At 40.7% G+C, this 24,455-nt stretch overlaps 2 protein-coding genes across 3 annotated transcripts in view; one reads left to right on the top strand and one right to left on the bottom strand.

Annotated features, from left to right (window-relative positions):
- CTSO (cathepsin O) overlaps positions 1-24,455 on the bottom strand; it is a 121,698-nt gene that overhangs the window by 28,956 nt on the left and 68,287 nt on the right. The gene's annotated exons all lie outside the window — the stretch shown is intronic.
- On the top strand, positions 1,246-23,426 carry TDO2 (tryptophan 2,3-dioxygenase). Its single transcript, XM_075335331.1, has 12 exons — positions 1,246-1,280; positions 1,364-1,469; positions 1,625-1,715; positions 4,539-4,609; positions 6,072-6,199; positions 6,649-6,835; positions 8,073-8,180; positions 8,511-8,622; positions 9,597-9,654; positions 9,742-9,821; positions 17,162-17,252; positions 23,273-23,426. The coding sequence occupies exons 1-12, from the start codon at positions 1,246-1,248 to the stop codon at positions 23,424-23,426; spliced, it is 1,221 nt and encodes a 406-aa protein (XP_075191446.1).

Below are 24,455 nucleotides of genomic sequence, written 5' to 3'. Positions count from 1 at the left end.
TTTTATATCTCAAAGACTAGAAGGGATATGGACTCAAAGAAAGATGCTGGGTTCCTAAAAAGGACATTTATACTCCAATTTCACTCAAGAATCCACCTCACCATGTGAGACCATAATGAAGTTTATTGAAGAACATAAAAGGAAAGACATACTTGCAGGAATGTAACCCAACAAAACCAATTATTGCTTACATTTTATGAATGAGGATCTGTAAACAATAGTGTATAAATCATGATTTCTACATATTTTCAAATAAGCAATAATTGGACTGACTACAAAAATGTGATAGTGCTCCTATTTAAAACACGGAAATAAGTGTCTTATACATCAGTTCAATAGCTTAAGGGGGCTTTACATGCAGCGACATTGCTAGTGATGTCGCTGCCGAACATGCCCGCCCCAGTCATTTGTGCGTCACGGGTAAATCACTTCCCGTGGCGCACAATATCGCTAGTACCCATCACACATATTTACCTTCTTAGTGACGTTGCTGTGGCCGGTGAACAGCCTCTTTTCTAAGGGGGCGGTTTGTGTGGCGTCACAGCGATGTCACAAGGCAGGCATCCAATTGAAGCGGAGGGATGGAGAGCAGCCGCATGGAAGTCACACCCACCTCGTTGCCGGAGGACGCAGGTACGGTGTTGTTCGTCGTTCCTAGGGTGTCACACATAGCGATGTATGCTGCCTCAGGAGCGACGAACAACCTGCGTCCTGCACAAGCAACGACATTTGGGAAATGGACGACGTGTCAACAATCAAAGATTTGGTGAGTATTTTACATAGTTAGATGTCGCTCGTACGTGTCACACGCAGCAACATTGCTAACAAGGCCGGATGTGTGTCACAAATTCCGTGACCCCAACGTCATCTCGTTAGCGATGTTGTTGCGTGTAACGGGGCCTTTAGTCTCCAAGTATCTAATATAAAGATCCAAGAGGACTTGAGTACTACTGAAACAATTCAACAAACTATTCTACAAGACATGTCAGACTGGTATTATGTGTGTCATTGAATTAATACGGATACTAAGAGGTCCAGCAGCAATTTGAAGAGTTGACCCTTTCCTGTTAAATTTGAGTAAACAGTGACATAGCTTCTTTGGTCATAGTTTAATAATTATTGACATTGCATGGGCCGAGAGAGAGAACAGTTCAGTGATTGGGTAAGAGTACAGAAGCAGCAGCTATAAATACTATTGCGAGTTAGGGATGTTCCAGTTTATTGGACATTGAAGAAGACATAACAATGAGTGGCTGTCCATTTATGGGGGCGAGGCATGCGTAAGTATATTTTTAAAGAATATTCTGAGATGATAAACCTCTCATAACATCACAAGTAACTCTGATCTATAATCTCTTTAAAGGTACACTTTCAGGGAACTCTCCCTGGAGGATAAAAATGGAGACAACTCACAAGAAGGAATAAATAAAGCCAGCAGAGGAGGACTGATATATGGGGACTATTTACAAGTATGCCATGCCATTTATATATACATTTGCAAGGATGCACATTTATGGGTGTACTTGGACAACAATATAGAACTATAACAGCTAACTATATTAACTTTATTAATTATAATAACACCTGTAATACCAATATTTATATATTTCTATTCTTATTTAAGCTTTATAAAGTGTTAGACGCTCAAGAATTACAGAGTGAAAGAAAAGGAAATAAAATCCATGATGAACACCTTTTCATTGTCACTCATCAAGGTATGTGGAAAATTCAGCTATAGAGCTTTACAGTTGTATCTCCATCTGAAACATTTGTGGCATATCCATAAATTATGGCATGAATCCATGATTTGTACAGGTCCTATCTCTGGACACCTCACCTATCAGAAAATGGAGATCGTATGCTATTCTCCAATTCACAGTCTCCAAAAAACCCAAGAAAGAAGGGTCTACATTTCTGTTCTAGGGGAGTTATTGAAGGAGACAATCTCCTAATAGGTGAGGGTCCTAGAGTTCTACAAGGTCCAAATCAGTAATTTATGGCACATCCTGTAGTTTCCTAATAGATGTTTAACCCCTTTACACAATGGCCATTTTCCATTTTTGCGCTTATGTCTTTTCTACAGTTATAAAGTCAAAAGGTTCAGCTCACCCATTTGTTTCATGTCCAGGTTCCTTTTGCTGCTCGGACTCACAGGCATAGCCACCAGATAGCAGTAAGGAAAGAAGGGAAAATAGTCGAGCGCTCCGGAGTGAATCATCCAACCAGGTAAGATTTCCATATTTATTAGCGTTTAGTACAAAGATAAAAGATTACATTGTAGGTCAGACAAAAACCTTCATATGGGAAGAAAAATTTGACAGCAACGTTGTTGTCAATTTTTTCTTCCCAAATGATGGATTTTATCTGACCTACAATGTAATCTTTTATTTTTGTACTAAGTGCTAATAAATTTGGAAATATTACCTGGTTGGATGATTCACTCCGGAGCGCTGGACTATTTTCCCTTCTTTCCTTATGTCTTTTATTACCCTTCTTTCAAGAGCCATAACTTTTTCTATTTTCTGTCAACATAACCGTTTGATGACTTGTTTTTTGCGGGACGAGTTGTACTTTTGAATTACACCATTTATGTTAAGATATATTATTGTGTACTGGAAAATGGGAAAAAAATCTCCAAGTGTGGTGAAATTGCATAAAAAAGTGCAATTCAACAATTGTCTTGTTAGGATTTTTATTTACAATGTTCATTATATGATAAAATGACTTGGCAGTATGATTGTCCAGGTCAGTATGAGTGCATAGATACCAAACATGGTTATTTATTTTTATCCAAGTGCTGAAAAAAAAATTGAAATTTGTAATAAAAAAAAAAAAGGTACACTTTGGCACCATTTTCCGAGACCCAAAATGTTTTTATCTTTTGGGATCTGGGGCAGTGTGATAACTTATTTTTTGTGCCCAAAGCTGACATTTTCACAGATACCATTTTTTTATTTGATTTTGATGTTTTTATCGCCTCTTCTGAAACGTATTGCAATGTTGCAGCGGCCAAAAAAAAAAACGTAATTCTGGTGTTTTCAGTTTTATTTTCGTTACACTGTTTACTGATCGGATTAATTTATTTTAAATTTTTATAAATCAGACATTCCTCAAAGCAGCAATACCAAATATGTCTTTGTTTTTTTTTTTAATTGCTTTATTTTCAATGGGGCAAAAGAGGGATGATTTGAACTTGTGTTTTTGTTTTTCATATTTTAAAAAAACTTTGTTTTAATTTTTACTGTTTTTACTAGTCACCTTAAGGGACTTGAAGCTGTAGTCATTTGATCACTTGTACTATACAGAGTAGGGCATCAGCACTGCTCTGTTATAGCACAATTCGCAATCTTCTATGAACAGCTCCTCACAATCACATTATGGGAGCCCCGATGGGGGCAGGGAACGACGTGTCCCCCCTACCAGCATATGTTAAAATCCTGCTGTAGCAGACTGACAGGAGGATTTAACTGGTTATCAGCCGCAGCCGTAGCTGTCAGAAGCACGTCAGCTGAATAAATAAGCCGACTTGTGCAGGAAAGGATGTGGGCTCGGCCTACGAGCCCGCATCAAAGGCAGACACACGACATGTGACGTAACTATACGTTATATGTAGTGAAGGGATTAAGATGAGATAAACCAATTAAGGAAACATTTAAGGACACAGCGGACATCAGTGAGATACAAGGTAGAAATACCATCATAATCATTGGTCATACACATTTCAGACTTTATCAGGCATTTTAGTGTAGCAATCACATGATAATGTAGGCTTTTTGTCATACTTTGTAGTGAGAAATAGTATATACTATATAATTATATTCTATATATAGCTGTAACTTATAGCAGTTAAAAGGAGTGTTTCAATCTTGTACATTTATAGCATACCCACAGGATATGCCTTAATATATAGTAGATATTGGTCCCACCAAAAAGACCTATATCTATTTTGAGAAAGGGCCCTGGACATGCGAAGCGCACTATTTATTTGTAATGAATTCCAACCATGTCATGAATGACAGCAATAAGTGGCATTACCTCATTACAGAGATAGATGCGTGTCTTGTATCTACTATACATTTATGACATATCCGGTGGATATAACAGTTGGTTAATATCCCTTTAACTGCTGTAAAGTATAAGTACAAAATAACTGCACCTACAAAAACCATTTTCTAACAATATCTATGTGTTATTGGAACTTTTGAATTATATGCAGTATGTGGTCTTTGGTAGTGGAAAGGTAATTGGTGAGTGATAAATTATAGTTACATACAGAATATAATTTCTTCAGCGTCCACTATTATATTAACCTTTAACCCGTTCATTTATGGTTCATGGTCCAACGCCTGATTTTAAACCGTAGTAAATAGTAAATGTTCTGCACTGGTTACCAGGGTCAAAGGAGTAAGCCAGATCCTGACCACAAGAGCTGGACACCATACGTGGATTATTACTACTTCTGTGTTTTTACTACAGGGCTTATAAACACTATATGTAAAAATTGATAACTATAAAATAAACATTTTTTTTCACTGTAGCATACGAACTCTGGTTTAAGCAAATACTTTGGGAACTCGATTCAGTCAGAGAAATCTTCCAAAATGGACATGTAAGTTGATGCTTTTTATAATTCGGTTTCAAATGACTTATTTGTGCAACCAAAAGAGGAGCCAAAGCACAGATTTTCAGCAGATTTAGGGTCATGCATGCCTACAAAGAGTAACCATAAAAATAGTTTCAAGCAATTTTTCCTACCCTTCTCAGTTACCACCATCATCGGTTGATCAATACAGTAATATTCCTAAAATTACATTGCATCACCAGTTAAAGGGATTGTCCACTATTAAGACAACCCCTCTTCAATTTGAGTGTTTTCCCCTGCTGAAATCAAAACACATATTCACCTCCAGTGACGATGTTATTCCAGCCCTGTCGGCACTTGCTCTCCTGGGGCTCCCGTGAAATTGTTATCATGTGAGCCCTGCGCTCAATCAGTGGCGACTTCACTGGGCACACCTTTAGGCAGATCAAACATCAATAGGAGGTGAGTGGCCAGCCAAAGCACTGACTTCCTCATGATGTTTGATTTACCCAGAAGCGGGTACTACTAATATCACAGGAACATTTGTTTGGACTCAAAACACAAAGATTTTATAGTTGCATAAATGTCTTAATTCATAAGCAGTTTGGGTGAATGCATTCAATTAAAAAGTTTAAGACATAAAACCAAATCTCACTACTTTTCCTCTGGGTCCATATTGTGCATGGCATAATGGCTTTCTATTTAGCTACTGTTATGTAATGAAATATAGCATTGGGGTCTTAAAAGGGTGGTCCATCAAAAAACAAATTATCACCTATCATCTGATCAGTGGGAGTCCCAGCAGTGTGACACCCACCTATTGGTAGAGAAGAAATATTATCCTCAGCTGGGAACGTTTCTCCCACCTACAAAATGGAGCAGCTGTTTGAACTCCAACCACAATGTCATACTATCTCTGTGCCAGTGTTGGCCAAACTCCAGTCATCACGTCCAACCAACAGATCATGTTTTCAGAATTTCCTTAGTATTTCACAAGTGAGAGAACCTTTAGCAGTTTCAGATGCTTTATAATAATTCCATTACTTGTGCAATACAACCATAAAGGACAGGATTTTGGGAAACACTACTCTATGGGACTATCGGTAAAAACCAAGGGAATGAATGGAGCCGCACTGCTGCTCCATCCCAACAGGATAAAGGTTACCGTTTCTGCTGATTCGCGTGAATCACAGTGTTTGGACCTTCATCAATCACTACTTTTCCAGCTATCATGTGGATAGGTGAGAACTTACTTTCACCAAACAACACCTTTAAGTTTGAATCCAACCATTTGCATAGAGCCTTTTTTTTGTAGATTTTCCACAGGTGATATGGTTATCTCACTTCAATAATGTACTTAAGCATCAAATGGCCCTAGTATGTGTCTACATAAGTTAAATATGCCCCACTGGTGACTGGTACAGATGTGAATTCATCCCCTCATGACATTTAAGATTTTAATACTATACGTGTATCTTTTTGTTGACAGGTAAGAGATGAAAGAAATATGCTGAAAGTTGTGACTCGGATCCATCGCATTTCCATGATTCTTAAACTATTGGTTGAACAATTCTCAGTTCTAGAAACAATGACCCCCATGGATTTCTTTGATTTCAGGTATGACTGTAAATTTCCTACAAAATTACTCAAGTTAAAACACATGTGATAGAAGTCATAGCAAGGAGCACAAAGCAATTAGGTTTTTTAATCCATAACTAGCCTGGCATACAATATACTGGCATAAACTATAAAAACCATCGGCTGCTATAAAGGATATTTTGCAGGAGACCCGAACGGTAATGCACTACATGAAGCGTCTTTCCAGTGTATAACATAAAGAGCCCATTAAAACACAACAGCATTTCCAGAAGACAAAGAAATAATAACAGTTCACTTGTCATCCAAATCCTAGCACCATCATGGTGGCCATCTCATGTACACCGGGGAAGGGGGGAGTACAACCCTTTTAATATCAGATATCGAGTCTATTTTACACCCATAGCATTTCTAAAATAATATATTTATATATGGAAATAATATGGTATATATTGTGTGTGTTTCTATAGGGAATATTTGGTACCTGCATCTGGCTTTCAGAGCTTACAGTTTCGAGTTCTTGAAAATAAAATTGGTGTTCCAGAAAGTTTGAGAGTTCCCTATAACAGACGTCATTACCGAGACAATTTCAAGGGAAAGGAGAATGAAATACTTCTTAGATCTGAAGAAGAACCCACTCTTCTGGGCCTTGTAGAGGTAAAGCAATAAATGCGATATATGTGGCGCCCCTGACCCAGTCAGGCACCACTGAGTACTGCAACCATGCTGGGACAGTACTTCCAGGTAATCCTAAAGGCCAGAATGAGGTGTGTACGCACAGACACATAGCAACCAGGTCTCCCACACCATTAGATGGAACCCTTGGGAAGTCTCTAGAGGTGACTGGCCTTCAATTTTTATCAATGGGTGTAGTGGAGGGGCTGGGAGCTAAAGTGCAGAAGTTGTAAGGAAAGGAGTGGAGCGAGCCAGTCTGATAGTGGTGAGCGCGGTAGTTGCTAGGGGATACGCGTGTGGCCACTAGTCAGACCCTGTGTGGTGTAGTCACAGTTGGCGGGGGAGAACGGTCACCGAGAGTCAGAAGAAGAGGTACTCTTAGTGACTAGGCATGTTACGGGGAACAGGTCCCTAGAGCAGACTTCAGTTTTAACTATCTGCTAAACCTGCCGGTGAGGGGAACTACAAGTACCTCACTAACCACACAGAGTCCGAGCCTCAGCAGCAATGCAGGGACCCATAAGGAGACAGAACTTGAAGCCATCTCACCTGGTCCACGCTGCTGGCAAACGGTCCAAAAAGGGGAGAAAAGGCAGTTGCGACTCCCTGGATAGACCCCCAGAGTACTTCAGGTCAGGTGTTATCTGAACACAGAAGTGCTAGGAAGGTGAGCTAACAGTTACCCTCAGACTGGTCCGAAGGAGCCCTGGTTCTTACCTTGTTAGTCACAACATCGCTCGGGTCAGCTCACAGAAACATCAAAAGTGAGTAAAAATCAGTTAAATGACTTTTGGACTCTGCCTGAGTTATTTCTGACCCACTATCCTACTCACCTGAGCCCCTGGGGCCTGCCTCACTCACGGGAGGCCACACCATCTAACTGCAGACCCCATCAGACCCAGACGCTTATAAAATCTGCAGTGGTGGTCATCCATATCAATGACCGCAAGCCGTGAGTGGCGTCACGACACATACAAAATCTGACAAACCTGTTTGCCATATTAAAAGAAGACCTGGTGGCATCCTTGAAGCTGGATCGATGTCCCTGGGGCGACACATATACAGTATACATAAAGTATATAGAAAGTCCATAATAGAAATATTTAGAATCTCAGCTGCTTTTATATCTTTCTACGATCAAATAAACAGAACATTTGAACTATTTTCACACTTATCAAAAGTCTTCAATACTAGTAAGTTTGTATTTATTTTTTTAAAGGCATGGTTGGAACGCACACCGGGATTGGAAGAAGTTGGCTTTAATTTTTGGGGAAATCTACAGATCAATATATTTCAAGGATTAGAGGAGGAACTCAAACATGCAATGGTAAATGCGCTGACAATTAATATTTGCAATCCTCGATTCTATTCTCTAAAAAATATATAAGAAAACTAAGAGTACAATCTAATTTTTGTTATTAAATGAGTGTACTAGATTGCAAGTAATGTCCATGGTTAAATCAAGCCTTGTGTAGCTATAGCAATTATGTAGTATACATAAAAAAACATGGGAACATTTTAGCATCACTCTTCCACATGAGTAGTTCAAAGAGCAAGAAATCTTAAGAAGCTCCAAAGAAGCTTTATTAGATGCAGGAAGAGTCTAGACATTAATATGATATAGATTTCCAACAACATACTTTGTTATTTTTACTAGGCCAAACCAGACTCCGAGGACAAGGAGGAACAGCTGGCAGAGCTTCAGAAACAAAAGGAAGTTTTCACAGCGTTGTTTGACGAGAAACGCCATGAACATCTTCTTAGTAAAGGTAAAAGTACTATCTGACCATACAATGAATGCACCATTATTAGCTAAGGAATCAGGCAAAATGACTCTGGCTGCCCCATATTAAGGGTCATTATACAAGGGCAGATCCTCCTTTTATTTCCATGGAGTGTGATTGTTCATTTACATTGTATCATTATTGACAGCAGAGCATTCTTTTTACCTTTAGAAATGTACTGATGACAATCAATGATTTTGATGTCTGCATAAAAAGATGTAGTCAAAAGACAAATGTCTTCTGATCCAGTGGACATTTTTATAGGGACCAATGATGCATATTATGCAATAATCTTTTTCTGATTATTGTATTTTTGCTGCATTTTTTGTTTGCGCTTTCCCCTTTATTTGATGTGTTATTGGTGCAGATTTCAATATTTTAATGTGTTTCTTTTTATTTTTACAAAAGCTTTGATCCTGTGCTTAAAAATATAACCATTATTTTTAGGATTCCCATAGAAACTTATAGATAAAAAACGCACCAATAAACAGTTTCTCTGCATCTTTAGATATACAGTGCGCATGACATTTTCAGGAACTTACGCTCACTTTGAGTTAACCCTAGAATGCATACCTGGGGCCTCGCAGGCCTGCAGGTCACTTGTTTTCTATGGTAGATTTCTATGGTTGCGCATTCTAGGGTTTTAAGTACTGATTCTATTAAAATATGCATTGGAAAAAATGCAGTATTTATGGTACATGTGAATATGGCCATAGTCAAAATCTCATTTTCTGATTAAGTGCCATGGGAAGGGTTGTTGGCAGTTGCTCAACATGCCAGGATCCCTCAATCCAAAATTTGGATCAGATCCTGCCAATGAGTTGAAGCTTTTAGGTCTTGGAAATCTATATTTTTTAAGGCAAATATATTACAATGCCGTGTATCTATGAAACACACAGGTATGTTATGCATTGGCGATGCAATAATGTATACCATATTTATATTTTTATGTATTACAGGAGATAGAAGACTATCGTATAAAGCATTAAAAGGGGCTTTGATGATATATTTCTACAGGTACAGTCACAGCAGGTCAATTTTCAGTATATTCATATGTAATTTCAATTGATGGTCCAATATTAACTTTCAATTTTATTTTTGAAGGGAGGAACCAAGGTTCCAGGTCCCATTTCAACTCCTAACTTACCTAATGGACATTGATATTTTAATGACCAAATGGAGATGTAAGTATTACCATAATTTATTGTACAATGAATAAGGACAGTCAGTCCGAAACGCATTTGTGTGAACTTTGATATCTTTGATCATTGTATTTTTGCCTTTTAATATGGAGTGAAAGTTTTTAAGGATTTCTCAATAAAAGGACTTTTTATGAACCCTGGATGCCGGATTACCTTTTTCCTATGGATTAATTCATGGAGAACTAAAATTTATAGTGCAGATACTATTTAAAGGGTTTAGACACATTTTCAGACAATCTAACTCCTGTTAGGGTATGTGCACACGTTGCGTTTTTTTGAGCACGGAAAAAAACACACCCTCTGGCAGAGGGGAGAATTGTAAACAATGCTTTTTGAGAAACAACGCATCGAAAACGCATGCGTTTTTCATGCGTTTTCCATGCGTTTTTCATGCGTTTTTTTAGGTGCGTTTTTAAGACTTGTCAGTGTTAATAAAGTTAGTTGAACACAGACCTTTGGAAAAAAAAACCTGTGATGTCATTTCCTTCTCCACACTCTGTTTGGATAAATGGGAGGGCTTGGAATGGAAGGAGCACCATTTGAATTTTGGAAAAGTTGAAATAAACTTCGTGCACCATGTCACATTAGCAGGGCCCCTTGGGTACCTATACGTCAGAAAACCCCCACAAGTGACCCCATTTTGGAATCTGCACCCCTCAAGGATTTTATTCAGGAGTATATTAAGCATTTTGAATCCACAGCTACTTCCCCCAAAATGTTGCTGTAGCAACAATATTCTCACTTTTAGGCCCGTTTCACACGTCAGTGAAAAACACTGACGTTTTTCACTGGCGTGTAAAACACGCACATGTCCCTCCGTGTGCCGTGAATCACGGCACACGTGGGTTGTCTAAGTGCAATCCGGGCTCCGTTCTCCGTGGCCCGTGATTGCACTCAGTAATCATCTCACCTGCGCCCGCTCCCGCTCTCCATGGTGCTGATCGCTCCCGCGGTGCAGCATCCGGCTGGTGCTGACCCCCGCAGCAGCTACTTCCGGGTCGGCTGTGTCGCGCATCATGAATATGTGCGACAATAATGAGCCGGCTCAGAAGCAGCAAGCTGCACGGGCTGCAGAGGACATCGCTGGAGCCGGGTGAGTTAAAATGATTTTTATTTCAAAAGCACGTTTTTTTCTGGCACGTGTTTCACGGACCACACCACTGCGTGGTCCATGGAACATCAGTGATGCCAGAAAAAAATGGACATGTCTCCGTGCGGTAATCACGCACACGCGGGTACGCCGCACGGAGACACGTGCAGTGAAAAATCACTGACGTGTGAGCAGACCCATTCATTATAATGGGTCTGCGTATGTCAGTGATTCTGGTACGTTTAAAAAAAAGCACAAACGTCCCAGAATCACTGACGTGTGAAACAGGCCTAAGGCTATGTGGCCATGATCCAGCGACACGGCGTCTAGTACACAGTGTCAGCCTTCCTGCAGCTGCCCATGCCCACGCCCAGGATTTGGGTTCAGGCTGCTGTGGAGCTCTATGCTACCTGCAGAGAACACTCTCGTCTCCGCAGCATAAATTGACATGCTGAGGCTCGGGAAGCCACGCCACCGGTCAGTTTATGCTGCGGAGAAAAGAAGCACAGTGGGCATGGGATCTCCAAAAATCCTTCCACTGTGCTACTCCTGCACAACGCAGCGTTATGGATGCAGGGAAAACACTCAGCGCCCATAACGCTGCAAACCCTGATTGTGGGCACACAGCCTAAAAAGCGTCAATGGATGAAGGGATGTCAAATATATATAACGTCCCACCCCCGCCTGCATATTCTAAGCTGGCACCTTTAGTACCTTTCATGTGGCACTAAAGGGTGCCTAGCTTAGTATTTATCCAAAAAAAAAAAAAAAGAAAATGAAAAAAATGGCGTGGGGTCCCCCCTATTTTTGATAGCCAGTCAAGGTAAAGCAGACAGCTGTAGCCTGCAAACCACAGCTGGCAGCTTCATCTTGGCTAGTGATCAATTTGGAGGGCTCCCCAGGCTTTTTTTTTGTATTTATAAATAAAGAGTTAAAAAAAAAAATAACGTGGGGTCTCCCCAAATTAGATCACCAGCCAAGGTGAAGCTGACAGCTGGGGTCTGGTATTCTCAGGGTGGGAAGAGCCATGGTTATTGGACTCTTCCCAGCCTAAAAATAGCAGGCCGCAGCCGCCCCAGAAGTGGCGCATCTATTAGATGCGCCAATCCTGGCGCTTCGCCCCAACTCATCCCGCGCCCTGGTGCGTTGGCAAACGGGGTAATAAATGGGGTTGATACCAGATGTGTAATGTCACCTGGCATCAAGCCCAGCAATTAGTGATGTCACGGCGTCTATCAGATACCAGACATAACTAATTAACAGTAAACAAAAGCAAAAAAAAATGACAACATTTTTTTTATTAGAAAAAACACTCCCCAAATCATTCCCTTGTTCTCCAATTTAATCAAAAAATTTAAAAAAAATGGGTCCGCAGAAATCCATTTGGACGTCCCACGTCGCCTCTGGACCTTCTAGAATATGGGGGCACGTTTAGGGAACGTATCCCCCATTTTCTAGGAGGGCAGACCCTCCATTTGAGGAGAGTGGGTGCCAAAAATCTGCACCCACTCTCCCCGGGTCACAGCTGCAGAGTGCGAGCAGCCAGCACATCTCTCTGAACACAGTGCTGGCTGTCAGCTGCTCTGCACATGTGACCGGCCAGCGTCTGCTGTGAAGGAGGAGGGGGCCGCGGGGGATCAGCGCTGCGACCGGACAGGTAAGGGAATACCGGGGGAATAGGGGGTGACCTGGCAGGGCCTGGGGGGGCATTTTTCTGTCGCATGTCTCAAGGCACATGCGACAGAAATCATAGGAGCAGGGCGGCCGGTGCGCTACTGTGCGCGCGGCCATGTTGGATTTTCGGGAGGGGGGTCGGGGGTCGGGGCGGGCACTTTGGCGATACCGGGGGCTTACAAGGACTTTGCCAGGAAGTGAGGTCAACAGGAAACCTCTTGACCTCACTTCCAGGTAAATGCCTGCGTTCTGTGTGCCGACAAAGCCCGCGGACCGCAACAAAAAAGCAGCTCACTGCGGTGTAGCTGCGTTCTGACCCACATCATTGATTCAATGGGGGAGAGAACGCAGCCACACCGCACAAAAGAAGTGACATGCTGCTTTTCTTTCCGCACCGATTTTTGGCATCCAAAACGCTGAGTTTAGAAACGCAGCGTGTGCACTGATTTTTCGGCTTTCTCATACACTTTGATGGGAAAGCTGAACGCATGCAATTTGCCACTGAAACGCTGCGGTTCTAAACGCGTTTCCGCGGTAAAAAACGCAACGTGTGCACACAGCCTTAGACTGTCAGAACGAGCTCACCAATGGATTCTCAAGTAATCAGGTCGGCCAGTAGCACTTCTGTCCATACAATGGATGCTGGAAGAAAAATGTGTGACCAGACCATCAGATCAGCGTCTTCCAATTGTAAAAAAATCTGACATGGGAAAAGCTGCTTTTCCATTAGAGGAGGCTGATGAACATAATGGTCCCTGCTCCTCCACCGGCAGCCATTGTATGGATAGAAGCACTGGTCAGTGTGTGAGGAAAGGTGTACCAAGAAAAGAAAGTGGCCGATTTTTATAACTGAGAATCTGTCAGTGAGATTGTGCTGAAAATCTAACAGGTAAGTTAGTAACTCTTTCTTTATTTTGTCTTTTTCTGAGCTCCTCTCAGCCGATAAGGTTCTAAGAGCCAAATGGGGCAAAATTTGTAATGAAATCCAATTAGGCTAGGTTCACACTTCCGTTTTTTAAATCCGTCAGGTCCATCAGCAACGGATCAGTCATTTTTTTTAGTTGTCAACTGATGCAACGGATGTGTTTTTCACAGGATTCCTTTCACAGGAATCCTGTGAAAAAAACAGATCCGTTGCGTCCGTTGCATCCGCTGTGCGTTTGTTTTTTGACGGATCAGTCATGATCCGTTTGTGTTTGGGACAGCCCAGTGGGTGTGCCAATCATGCTGGGCATGCTCAGTAGAGCATGACGGAATCCAGCGCTGGATTCCGTCGTAAAACGGATTATGACGGAATCCAGCACCATAGACATACATTACAAGCGTGACGGACTGCGGCGGATTCCTGCGCGGTGTGTCAATTTCGACGGCCAGAAAAACATTACATTCTGCATTGCTCCCGCCCGGCGGTCAGTCAAAAAATGACTGACCGCGACGCAGCGGATGCAACGCAAGGTCATCAGTCGCAATCCGCCACTAATACAAGTCTATGGGACACAACAGAATCCGCTAAACGGATAGCGTTGTTTACCATAGCCGCGGATTGTGACTGATACATTTTAACGGAAGTGTTAACCTAGCCTTACAAAGATGATTTCTAGCCCAAAATACATGAATAAAACAAATTGTCCCAATCTTTTTAAAGAGATTCTGTCAGGTAAAAAAAAAAAAAAGGTGCTGATGCCACCCCTGCTGAGGCTGCCTGGAGGAATATAGTTAATTTTCTCCAGGCAGCAGGGATTTCAGTGTAGGAGTCCCCTTCAGAATGCTTTTAATCTGCAGATTAAACCCATATCTGTAGGTTAGTAGTGTTTTTTTTTTTTTACCTGACAGTTTCCCTTTAAGGTAAAGATAACATAGCAAGTTATTGAATATTGCTTTAAGAGTACAGGACTGCTAAAAACTTACAAAGCTGTCTATTGAATCACCATAATGTAAGTATTTTCTGTACTATTATAACTTAATTGAATCTGAAAGAAAATAAGAAAAAGGGGAGGCTATCAAAAAGAAGTTGGGAGGATCAAGAAAGACTTAAAAGTGGTATTTCCATCTCAAAATCCTATCCCAATAATAGGTGTAATAATATTAATATTAGCAAATACCTCCAATTAGAAATGTATATAGTTCTCTTGATTAGCTATGTTGCTTACCTCATGTGCAGGGCATTGCAGGACATTAGATATTCATGGTTACAACTACACATATAGTCACAGTTAGTTGCTCGTGGTTATAACCATGGATACCTAAGCTACTGTAATGCCCTGCATATAGTAAGTGACATAGCTAATCAGGAGAACTATGCTACATTTCTAATTGGAGGTATTTGCTAATATTATTATTATTACGCCTACTACATATTGGGATAGGATCTTGGAAATGGGAATATCCCTTTAAGTCAGGCAATAAGCTAATGAATCCCAGGTATTGAAACAGGGAGGAAAAAGGGAACCTGTAATGTTGTATGTGCAGTCCAATCTGTGGGCAGTATAGCATAGAGAAAGTGAAGCTGAGCAGAATGATATACAGGTTTATTGGAAACTATTCAATATAACTTCTTTTCATTGAGATTCCCAGTGTTTGTATGCATGTCATTACTAATTGACAGCCATTTCTGCAAATACAGTTATTAAAGAGAAGTCTGGCATTCACTGAATAGGACCATCCAATGGACTTATTTGCATACAAATGCCAGGAATTTTAATGAATGAAATATACGTTTTACCTAAACCTTTTCCATAAAATATTTATTAATGACTAGCTCCTCCTCCTCTATAACATCCCGCCTGCAGCTCAGTTACTGTTTTTCAACATGGCAGGTTCTCTTTAATGAGATGGTTAGTCTTTCATTCCAAATGCAAGTTGGCGAAGTTCAGGCTCTCAAACTGCTACTGATTAGCATATTCCTATGTAAAGCGTACACCAAAAGCTGACAGTGATATGGCCTGGGTTATACCATTCACATAATTGCTATATCTTCAGAAGATAAAACGATGCTTTTATCAAAATTTCAGCAAAAAGCCCAGTAAGTGATACAACATTGGAGTAAGGGTCTTTGCCTAGAAACATCATGCTGCTCTCAGATGGGAATACAAAACCCTTTAAGACTGTAGTCAAATGCTGTAGCTTACTACATGCCTGAAACTATGCCCATCCATGATGAGCCAATAACCAATTTTTTTCCCACAATCGTGTACTAATTGGCCCACCACAGTTGGACGGAGTTTCTTATCACAGCCAGACAACTTGTGACCACAATTTAAGTAGGATCAGTGATCTGGTAACTGGTTACAATAATTTGTGAGTGTGTTGTGGGAAAAGAGGGAGACAAATGTTCAAAAGCATATTTACCAAAATAGAGCTAGGGCTGTAGAAGGACACCGTATATGATGAAAAATGCCATAGTCTTTTTCTACAACTTCAGCAGGTGTCAGGTTTCAAACATTCCATTCGGCCTAAGCCACACGGCATTGAAAATCGGTGCGAGTGGAGTGCGATAAAAAAAAAAAAAAAAAAAAAAAAAAAAAAAAAAAAAAAAATCGCATTCCACTCGGACCAATATTAGCCTGTGTGTCAGCACACGCGAGCGATTATTTTCTCAGCCCTAATCGGACCGAGAAAACAATCGCAGCATGCTGCGATTGTAATGCGAGACTCTTTCTTCCGCACCCATGCAAGTGTATGGGGCGAGAAAAAAAAAAAAAAAATCGCACTGCACTCGCGGTACACCGGTGTACTGCGAGTGCAGAGCGAGAATCGAAATAGCTGGCTACGGAGGTGAGAGGAAGATAAATCCCTCCCTCCCGAGTGCCGGCCCGCCCCCCCGCAGCGGACGTCCGCTCGAACGGTCAGACCTCAGTCGCAGGGACACTTGCATGGCACTCGGCTCTGCTGTACTGCCAACGTGAGCCGAGTGTCATGCGAGGGGATCGCAGTAGTCCCCATGTGGCCCCAGTCTTATTGTGAGTTATTAGGAGGTTGATATGTCTGGGCACAATGTGACACACTATGCAATTATGAGATTTGGGTTACCTCACTTTCGTGAAATACTAATGAATTCTGATCCCTAGTGGAAAAGTGGCAAATCAGTTGACTGGGAGATGCTATAGCCCTCAATAACAAGTGTTTTAGGGATTAATGGATTCTACAACCCATCTTATACTTAGATTTCTCGGATTGGTAAGATGGTTCTTATGTAAAAGAAATATTGTCTTAAGCTGTGACAATTGTATGTAATATAGTTTTAGTAGTGGAGCTGGGGAAAGATGGGGTCTTGGTATGTCAATTTTGAAACAGAAAATCTCACAAATTGATAGATCATAGAGGTAAAGAGCTAGAAAACTTGCCCAAGCAGCCTTCAAGTCTGTCTTATCATAATAGTGGAGAACTTTAAGGGCTCAGTATAATTCCATGAATCAGATATTTTAAGAATGGTTTAAGCAACAAAGTTCTTTATCCTATGCTTAACCCTTTAAGTAGGGGAAAGCCATACTATTGTTTATGTCTAGATTGTCTTGAAGGTGTGCAGAATTAGTTAACTTTGACTTTGATGTTTTAACAGATAATCATGTGTGCATGGTGCACAGAATGATTGGCAGCAAAGCTGGAACTGGTGGTTCATCTGGCTATCATTACTTGCGGTCAACAGTGAGGTAAGATGATTAATTTTTAAATTCAAAAACTGAACGGTAGAAATGATTGCTATGCTTTGAGAGATGATAGTACTAAAATTATGTACAGTGGAACCTCGGATTATGAGTAATCCGGTGTGTGAGAATTTCACTATACGAGCAAAGCTTGCTGCAAATTTGTAACCCGGTTTGTGAGCAATGCTTTGCTGAATGAGCAAATACTCACAGCACACACTTCCGGTTCTTTACTTTCACCGCGCTCCGACACGCTCTGGCTGCCTCTTGTGGACCTCAGGCACGTGGATCCGGTAACAATCGCAGCCCATGAAGGGGCTGCAGCTGTCTTTGCTTCATAAAGGCTGGCACTGAGCTGTCTCTGCACACCTCCCACAGGCAGCATGCAGGCCAATCAGAGGCAGACGGCTCATACCTATGATGTTAGCTGCGCTGGCCAATCAGAGGCAAACGGCTCATGTGTATGAATTTAGCTGCGCTGAAGCACTGACAGTGGCAGCCCCTGCATCAGCACGATTGTTACCGGGTCCACATGCCTGCGGACTGCAAGAACCAGAGGCCGCCGAGGGAAAGGAAGATAGGTGAGAATAGTGTCTGTGTGTTGGCACAATAGGGGACCAGGATGGGACATTACTACAAATTGTGGAACGAATTGTCTGAGTTCTAATGATTTTCTTTGGGAAAATGTGCCCGAGTAACTTGGTTTACGAGCACACTCCCAGATCGAATTAATCTCGTAAACCAAAGTTCCACTGTACTGTACTAGGACAAGTCCAATAATATCTATGATCACTGGTAAAGTTGTGATATTACAAATACCTACTGTACAACTCTCAGAGCTGAGTTCACGGCAGTTCTGTAATCTGTACCACTAACAGAATTCAAAGTAAAGTGGATTAGAAGCAAGAAGCATTAAAGTGAACCAATCACCAGGATTTTCGAATATAAGCTAAAGCCAGTGTTATACTGGCACTATTAGGCTGATTCTATACATACAGTGCTATACTGGCACTATCAGGCTGATTCTATACATACCTGTAGTGGTCAGCTCGGATGTTTAGGCTTTCAAATCCAAGAAAGTAAAGTTTAAAAAAATCAGCAGCTGCTTGAGTGGCAGTTGCAATGGAGCAGATCATATATTCATAATTATCCCCTCCCTCTGTTAGAATTAGCATAAGCATTATACAAAAGATTCACTTTGTTGCAGGACCTGTGTGAGGTCATACCCATGTGACCTGGTATCCAGTTTTGTTGGCCGAGGCCCCTCCTCTTCTGGTCACATGGGTATGACCTCACACAGGTCCTGCAACAGACAAAGAGAATCGTTTGCATAATACTTATACTAATTCTAACAGGGGGAGGGGATAACTATGAATATATGATCTGCTCCATTGCAACTGCCACTCAACAAGCAGCTTATTTTATAAACTTTACTTTTTTGGATTTCAAAACCTAAACATTCAAGCTGACCACTACAGGTATGTAAAGAATCAGCCTGATAGTGCCAGTATAGCACTGGCTTTAGATTATATACGAAAATCCTGGTGATTGGTTCCCTTTAGAGCGTTGTAATTGTCTTTTAGGATTACTACTTCCAATAGGTGGCATTAGAAGTCAAGTACTTTTTCTCTGTGAAAAAGCTATTTGCATATTTAATTTCCCAGGGGAGCATTTAATGGCTTATGAGTCTACTCATATCGGCATGTAAGGGCTTGTTCGCATGTAAATGCTGAAATTTGTGCAGCGATTTGACAGCACATGTGCGCTTCAAATCGCTGCAGAAACACTGCGTAATGGATGCAGTGTTTCAGCAGATAACATGCCGATTTCATGCGCTATGGATGCTGGCTCTCCCATAGACAGAGCGGGACCTGCATCCAATTTTGTTTATTAATTGACATGCTGCATTTTTGAACACACGGATTTGGGTTAAAATTTTAGCATCCAAATCGCTGCATTCAAAAAAGTAACGTGTGCATTAATTATGCACAATCTAAATAGATTGTGCTGAGGATGCAGGCTGCATGTATTTACGCTGCAGTGCTAAGCGCAGCGTAAATGTATATTATGCAACGTGCGCACGAACCCTTAGGCTATGTGCCCACGCTGCGGATTTACCACGGATTTTGCCGCGGATTTGCCGCATATTTTCCGAAAACCTGCAGCAGCGGCACTTCCAAGCCATTTCAATGGCATTTTGGAAATGCTGTGTCCATGCTGCGGATTTTTCCGCGGCGGATTTGCCGCGGATTTTGATCCGGAAAAATCTGCAGCATGTCAATTATTGGTGCAGATTTTGGTGCGGATTTTGGGTATAGAATTGGGGAAAAAAAAAAAATCTGCATCAAAATCCGTGGCAAATTCGCGGTAAATCCGCGGCAAAAATAAGGTGCGGACTTGCAGAAAAATCCGCAGGTACATTCTACCATGGACACATAGCCTAACACTTCACAAGTAAAGACTTTACCTCTTAAACGCAAGAGAAACCCAAATTCTCCTGTACACTGGAAGCAGCTGACAGCACTCCTAAAGCCGAGGTCAGAAAACAGTTCAGTTGATGCCCTTTATGGTTAAAATGTGTATTTTATAAATGCCACTATTTGAATACGGTTCAATAATATGCAAGTGATGCTTATTTACCAAATCTATTTGCAGAAGTGGTTTTAATTATTTTTTATATTCATTCTTCCCTAGTCTTTCACACCCATAGCTGCATTATATTTAAAAGGGTGGTCCAAAGCCAACATTTATTTTAATCCTAAATGTCTGATGTTCATATTGTTCCTTCCCTATGCTATCTAACTGCGCTCTTTTTTTTTTAACCTACTTCCTGTCTGATATTTCTTTGAGAACCCCCAGTGCATGCTAGGATGCTCAAATAAGACGTGATCAGGGGGCAGAGGTTGAGGTCACCCTACTCACTGGGTTCTCCTTATACAATGTGCACTGACAGTGTGCTCACTTGATGGATCGTCCCTTCTTATTAGAGCTGTCGAGGAATGCACTGTCACTGTGTATTGAAAACAATATCGCACAGTGACAAGAGAGCTCTAAGTATATGTCACACTTGACAAGCCCTTGAAACGGACTTCACTGACAACAATTCATTCCAGGGTGGGGAAAAAGGCTGTGGCAGGGAGCATCTGAGTATCCCAGCATGCTCTGGGGGTTCTCAAACAAAATGTCAAGGAAGAAGTAGGTAAAACAATAAAAGCAGTTAGCGTTGTGAGGGGAAGATATGAACTTTTTAACTAAAGTATATTAGAAAAGCGATTAGATTATTACATTAAATAGACAGAAATGTAGGATTAAAATAAATGTTAATTTTGGACCACCCCTTTAAGAGTAGTCAGCCTGCAATCCAGAACATAAGAGATATACTGTATGCTGCTTCTGTGTACAGTTCAAAAAGGATTGCCTTGGCTTTTTACCTATTTTGTTACATTTACAACCAGTGTTTAAATATATTTGTAAACAGATTTGATGCATCAGCTGCAAAAAGTCTAAATTGGGGAAGTGAAAAAAATAGACAAAAATTAAATTTATGAGATAAAATAAATAAAAAATTGCCAAGTGCCCATGTATTCACCCTTTTTGCTATGAAGACCCTAAACATTTCAGGTGCAAGCAATTACCTTCATAAGTCACATGCTTAGTGAAAGGAAATCCACCTGTGTGCAATCTAAGGGTACCGTCACACTTTCACGACGCACCAGCGATCCCACCAGCAATCTGACCTGGTCAGGATCGCTGGTGCATCGCTACATGGTCGCTGGTGAGCTGTAAAACAGGCAGATCTCACCAGCGACCAGCCCCCAGCCATCAGCGATGTGGAAGCGATGCTGTGCTTTCAGGGAGCCGGCGTCTGGAAGCTGCGTACACTGGTAACCTCGGTAAACATCGGGTATGGTTACCCGATATTTACCTTGGTTACCAGCGCACACCGCTTAGTGATGGCTCCCTGCACTCGTAGCCACAGTACACATCGGGTTAATAAGCAAACCTTTGCTTATTTACCCAATGTGTAATCCGGCTACGTGTGCAGGGAGCAGGGAGCCGGCACTGGCAGCGTGAGAGCGGCGGACGCTAGTAACTAAGGTAAATATTGGGTAACCACCTTGGTTACCCGATGTTTACCTTGGTTACAGCTTACAGCAGGCTGCCAGACGCCGGATCCCTGCACATTCAGATTGTTGCTCTCTCGCTGTCACACACAGCGATGTGTGCTTAACAGCGGGAGAGCAACAATAAAAAAAAAAATGAACCAGCAATGTGTGCATCTCACAGCGATCTCACAGCAGGGGCCAGATCGCTGCTCAGTGTCACACACAGCAAGATCACTAATGAGGTCACTGCTGCGTCACAAAAACGTGACTCAGCAGCGATCTCGCTATGTGAGAAGTACCCCTAAGTTTCCCTAGGTCTTTCAGTATAGACACACCTTACCTGAAAGGCCACAGAAGCTACAACATCATTAAGCAAGAGGCACCACTAACCAAACAACAGCACGAAGAAAAGGAGATCTCCAAACAGGTCAGACACAAAAGTTGTTGAGAAGTACGTCAGGATTGAGTTTTAAAAAAAAAAAATATATATATCCCAATCTGATGATTTCCCGGAGCACAATCAACTCATTTATCATCAAATGGAAAGAACATGGTACCACAACAAACCTTCCAAAAGAGGGCCGCCCACCAAAACTCTCAGTCTGGGCAAGAAAGGCAGTAATCAGAGAGGCAGCACTGAGACCAAAGGTAACCCTGAAGAAGCTGCAGAGTTCTCAAGCAGAGACGGGAGTAACTGTCCATATGACTACAATAAGTGATAGACGCCATAGAGCTCGCCTTTATGGAAGAGTGACTGGAAAAAGCCTTCACTCACAGACAAATTTTAATGCTCGTTTTGATTGTTGCCAAAAGACATGTGGAAAACTCCCCAAATGTATGGAGGAAGGTGCTGTAGTAAGATAAGTCTCAAATTGAACTTTTGATTAGCAAAGTAAATGCTATGTCTGGCACCAAACCAACATGGCTAATCACCCCAAGACTACCATCCCTACAGTGAAACATGGTGTAGGTAGCAATATGCTGTGGGGATGTTTTTCGGGAACAGGGAAAGGGAAAATGATCAGAGTCAAAGGGAAGATGAATGGTGTGAAATACACAGATATTTTTGAGTCTGTCAGTGATTTGAGAAAGAGATGGAGGTTCACCTTCCAACAAGAAAAAGTGACACTCAAGTGGTTTAAGGGGAAACATGTAAATGTATTGAAGAAGCGCAGTCAGAGAACAGACCTTAATCCAATTGAGAATATGTCACCAGACTTGAAGATTGCTGTGCTCCAGAGGAAACCATCTAACTTGTAGGAGCTGTAGCAGTTTTGCCTTGAAGAATGGGCACAAATCCCAGTGGCAGGATGTGGAAAACTCAGAATAACTTCTCCAATGTGACTTGCAAATGTAATTGCTGCAAAAGGAGGCTCTACTAAGTACTGACTTTAGGAGGGTGAATAGTTCTACACATGGATGTTTTCAGTTATTTTGTCCTGTTTGTTGTTTGCTTCACAATAAAATGAAAACAAAAAGGTAACAGTTGTAGGCATGTTCTTTACATGAACGGATGCAAACCCTGATAAAAAACTTAAACCAAACAAATTCCAGGTTGTGAGGTCGCAAAACACAAAAACTCCCAAAAGGGGTGAATAAGTTTGTTATGCAATTCTTTGATATTTTTGTATATTTAATTTACTATATATTTTTATATATGTAATGATGTTTTATTGAACCAACCATTTTTAAATGATAAGACTAAAAAAATGTAATGGTATAATTTACTCGTATGCTTTTCCGAGTGACTTTTGCAATGTATCTACACTGGCATGATGTCATGCAAAACGGAAATCAGGGGAGTACAGGGATCTTTACAAAGTATTTGATTCAATTTTTTGAGTAGGTGACAATGACAGATTTTACAGAACGAAAAGACCAGAAACTTATTCTAATAACAAATGTCTTTTTCTTCCACAGTGACAGATACAAGGTTTTTGTTGACCTCTTCAACCTCTCAACATTTTTAGTGCCAAGACACTGGGTACCTCGACTGAACCCAAGCATCCACAAATTCTTGTACACTGCAGAATGTTGTGACAGCTCATATTTCAGCAGTGAGGACTCAGATTAAGCCTTCCACCCCCCTTTAAAGAGAAGTTGTGATGAGTAATTAGTCTAGGACTACATCTACACTTTATCATCTCTGCTACAAAAAAAATAAATTGCTATCTGTAGAGATGTATTTAATACCTTAAAAATCGCTTGTCTAGTCAAGAGTGTTACTAATGATTTTAGAAATTAATAACCGCTTTTAGATTAGTATAAAGTTGCTTAAAATGTCTTACTATTACTCATCAAGGTTTGGATTATTCTTTAGAAGAAAAAAATCTTAGTACAAAAAGTGTAGGTGTAGCCCTGGTCTCACAGCAAAAAGTCTCTATTTTGGTGATAATGTATTTTGTTTTTGTTAACACCTAAAATATACAATGATTTAATATTTAAACCTAAAGAAAATAATGTACATGGTTCATAGTCTAAACTTATATATATCATAATATAATGTATTTAAGCATTTACCTCCACTGTATTTTATGTACAAACTTCTTTGTATACAATATAGTTTATTTTGTACATAGTAAAATCTGTACTAAACATAAATATATAAAAATATTATAATTCACTGTAAATAAAAAAAATAATCAAATCTACAATTACAAAGTTATGCATTTCATAATAAAACATTATGCAAAGTAATCCGTGTGAAATATTTGTTGATTCATACAACCAGAAAAGCATAAAATTAATGTGCAAATACTGTATTTAATTGTTTAACTCTTTCAGAACAAAGCCAATATCCACTCTTGGCCTTGTGTTTTTTTTTTGTTTTTTTTTTTTATCTTCTTGCAAGAGCCATAACTTTTACATTTTGCAATTGATCTACTGTAGCTGTAGGAAGACTTGTTTTTTTATTTTTTCAGGACACCTTGCAGTTTTAAATGGGACCATTTAAATAACTTAATTCACAGAGAAATGAGAAAAAAAAATATAAATTAAAATACTTTTTCACCATTGTTTGCTGGATTTTTATTTACAGCTTTCAGAAAAATTTCCTGGTAACATATTAGATTCAGGTTTTTATGAATAAAGCAATATCGAATAT

The sequence above is a fragment of the Anomaloglossus baeobatrachus genome, chromosome 1 (assembly GCF_048569485.1).
Source record: "Anomaloglossus baeobatrachus isolate aAnoBae1 chromosome 1, aAnoBae1.hap1, whole genome shotgun sequence".
In the NCBI taxonomy this organism is placed as follows: Eukaryota; Metazoa; Chordata; class Amphibia; order Anura; family Aromobatidae; genus Anomaloglossus; species Anomaloglossus baeobatrachus.
The sequence above is the reverse complement of the archived record's forward strand: the minus strand, read 5'-3'. Positions and strand labels throughout refer to the sequence as shown.

Excerpts from the sequence above, each read along its gene's own strand:
- TDO2 (XM_075335331.1), top strand. The coding sequence starts at position 1,246 with ATGAGTGGCTGTCCATTTATGGGGGCGAGGCATGC. Across the intron at positions 1,716-4,538 it reads TTTCATTGTCACTCATCAAG|CATACGAACTCTGGTTTAAG; the intron begins GTATGTGGAAAA and ends TTTTCACTGTAG. Across the intron at positions 4,610-6,071 it reads AAATCTTCCAAAATGGACAT|GTAAGAGATGAAAGAAATAT; the intron begins GTAAGTTGATGC and ends TTTTGTTGACAG.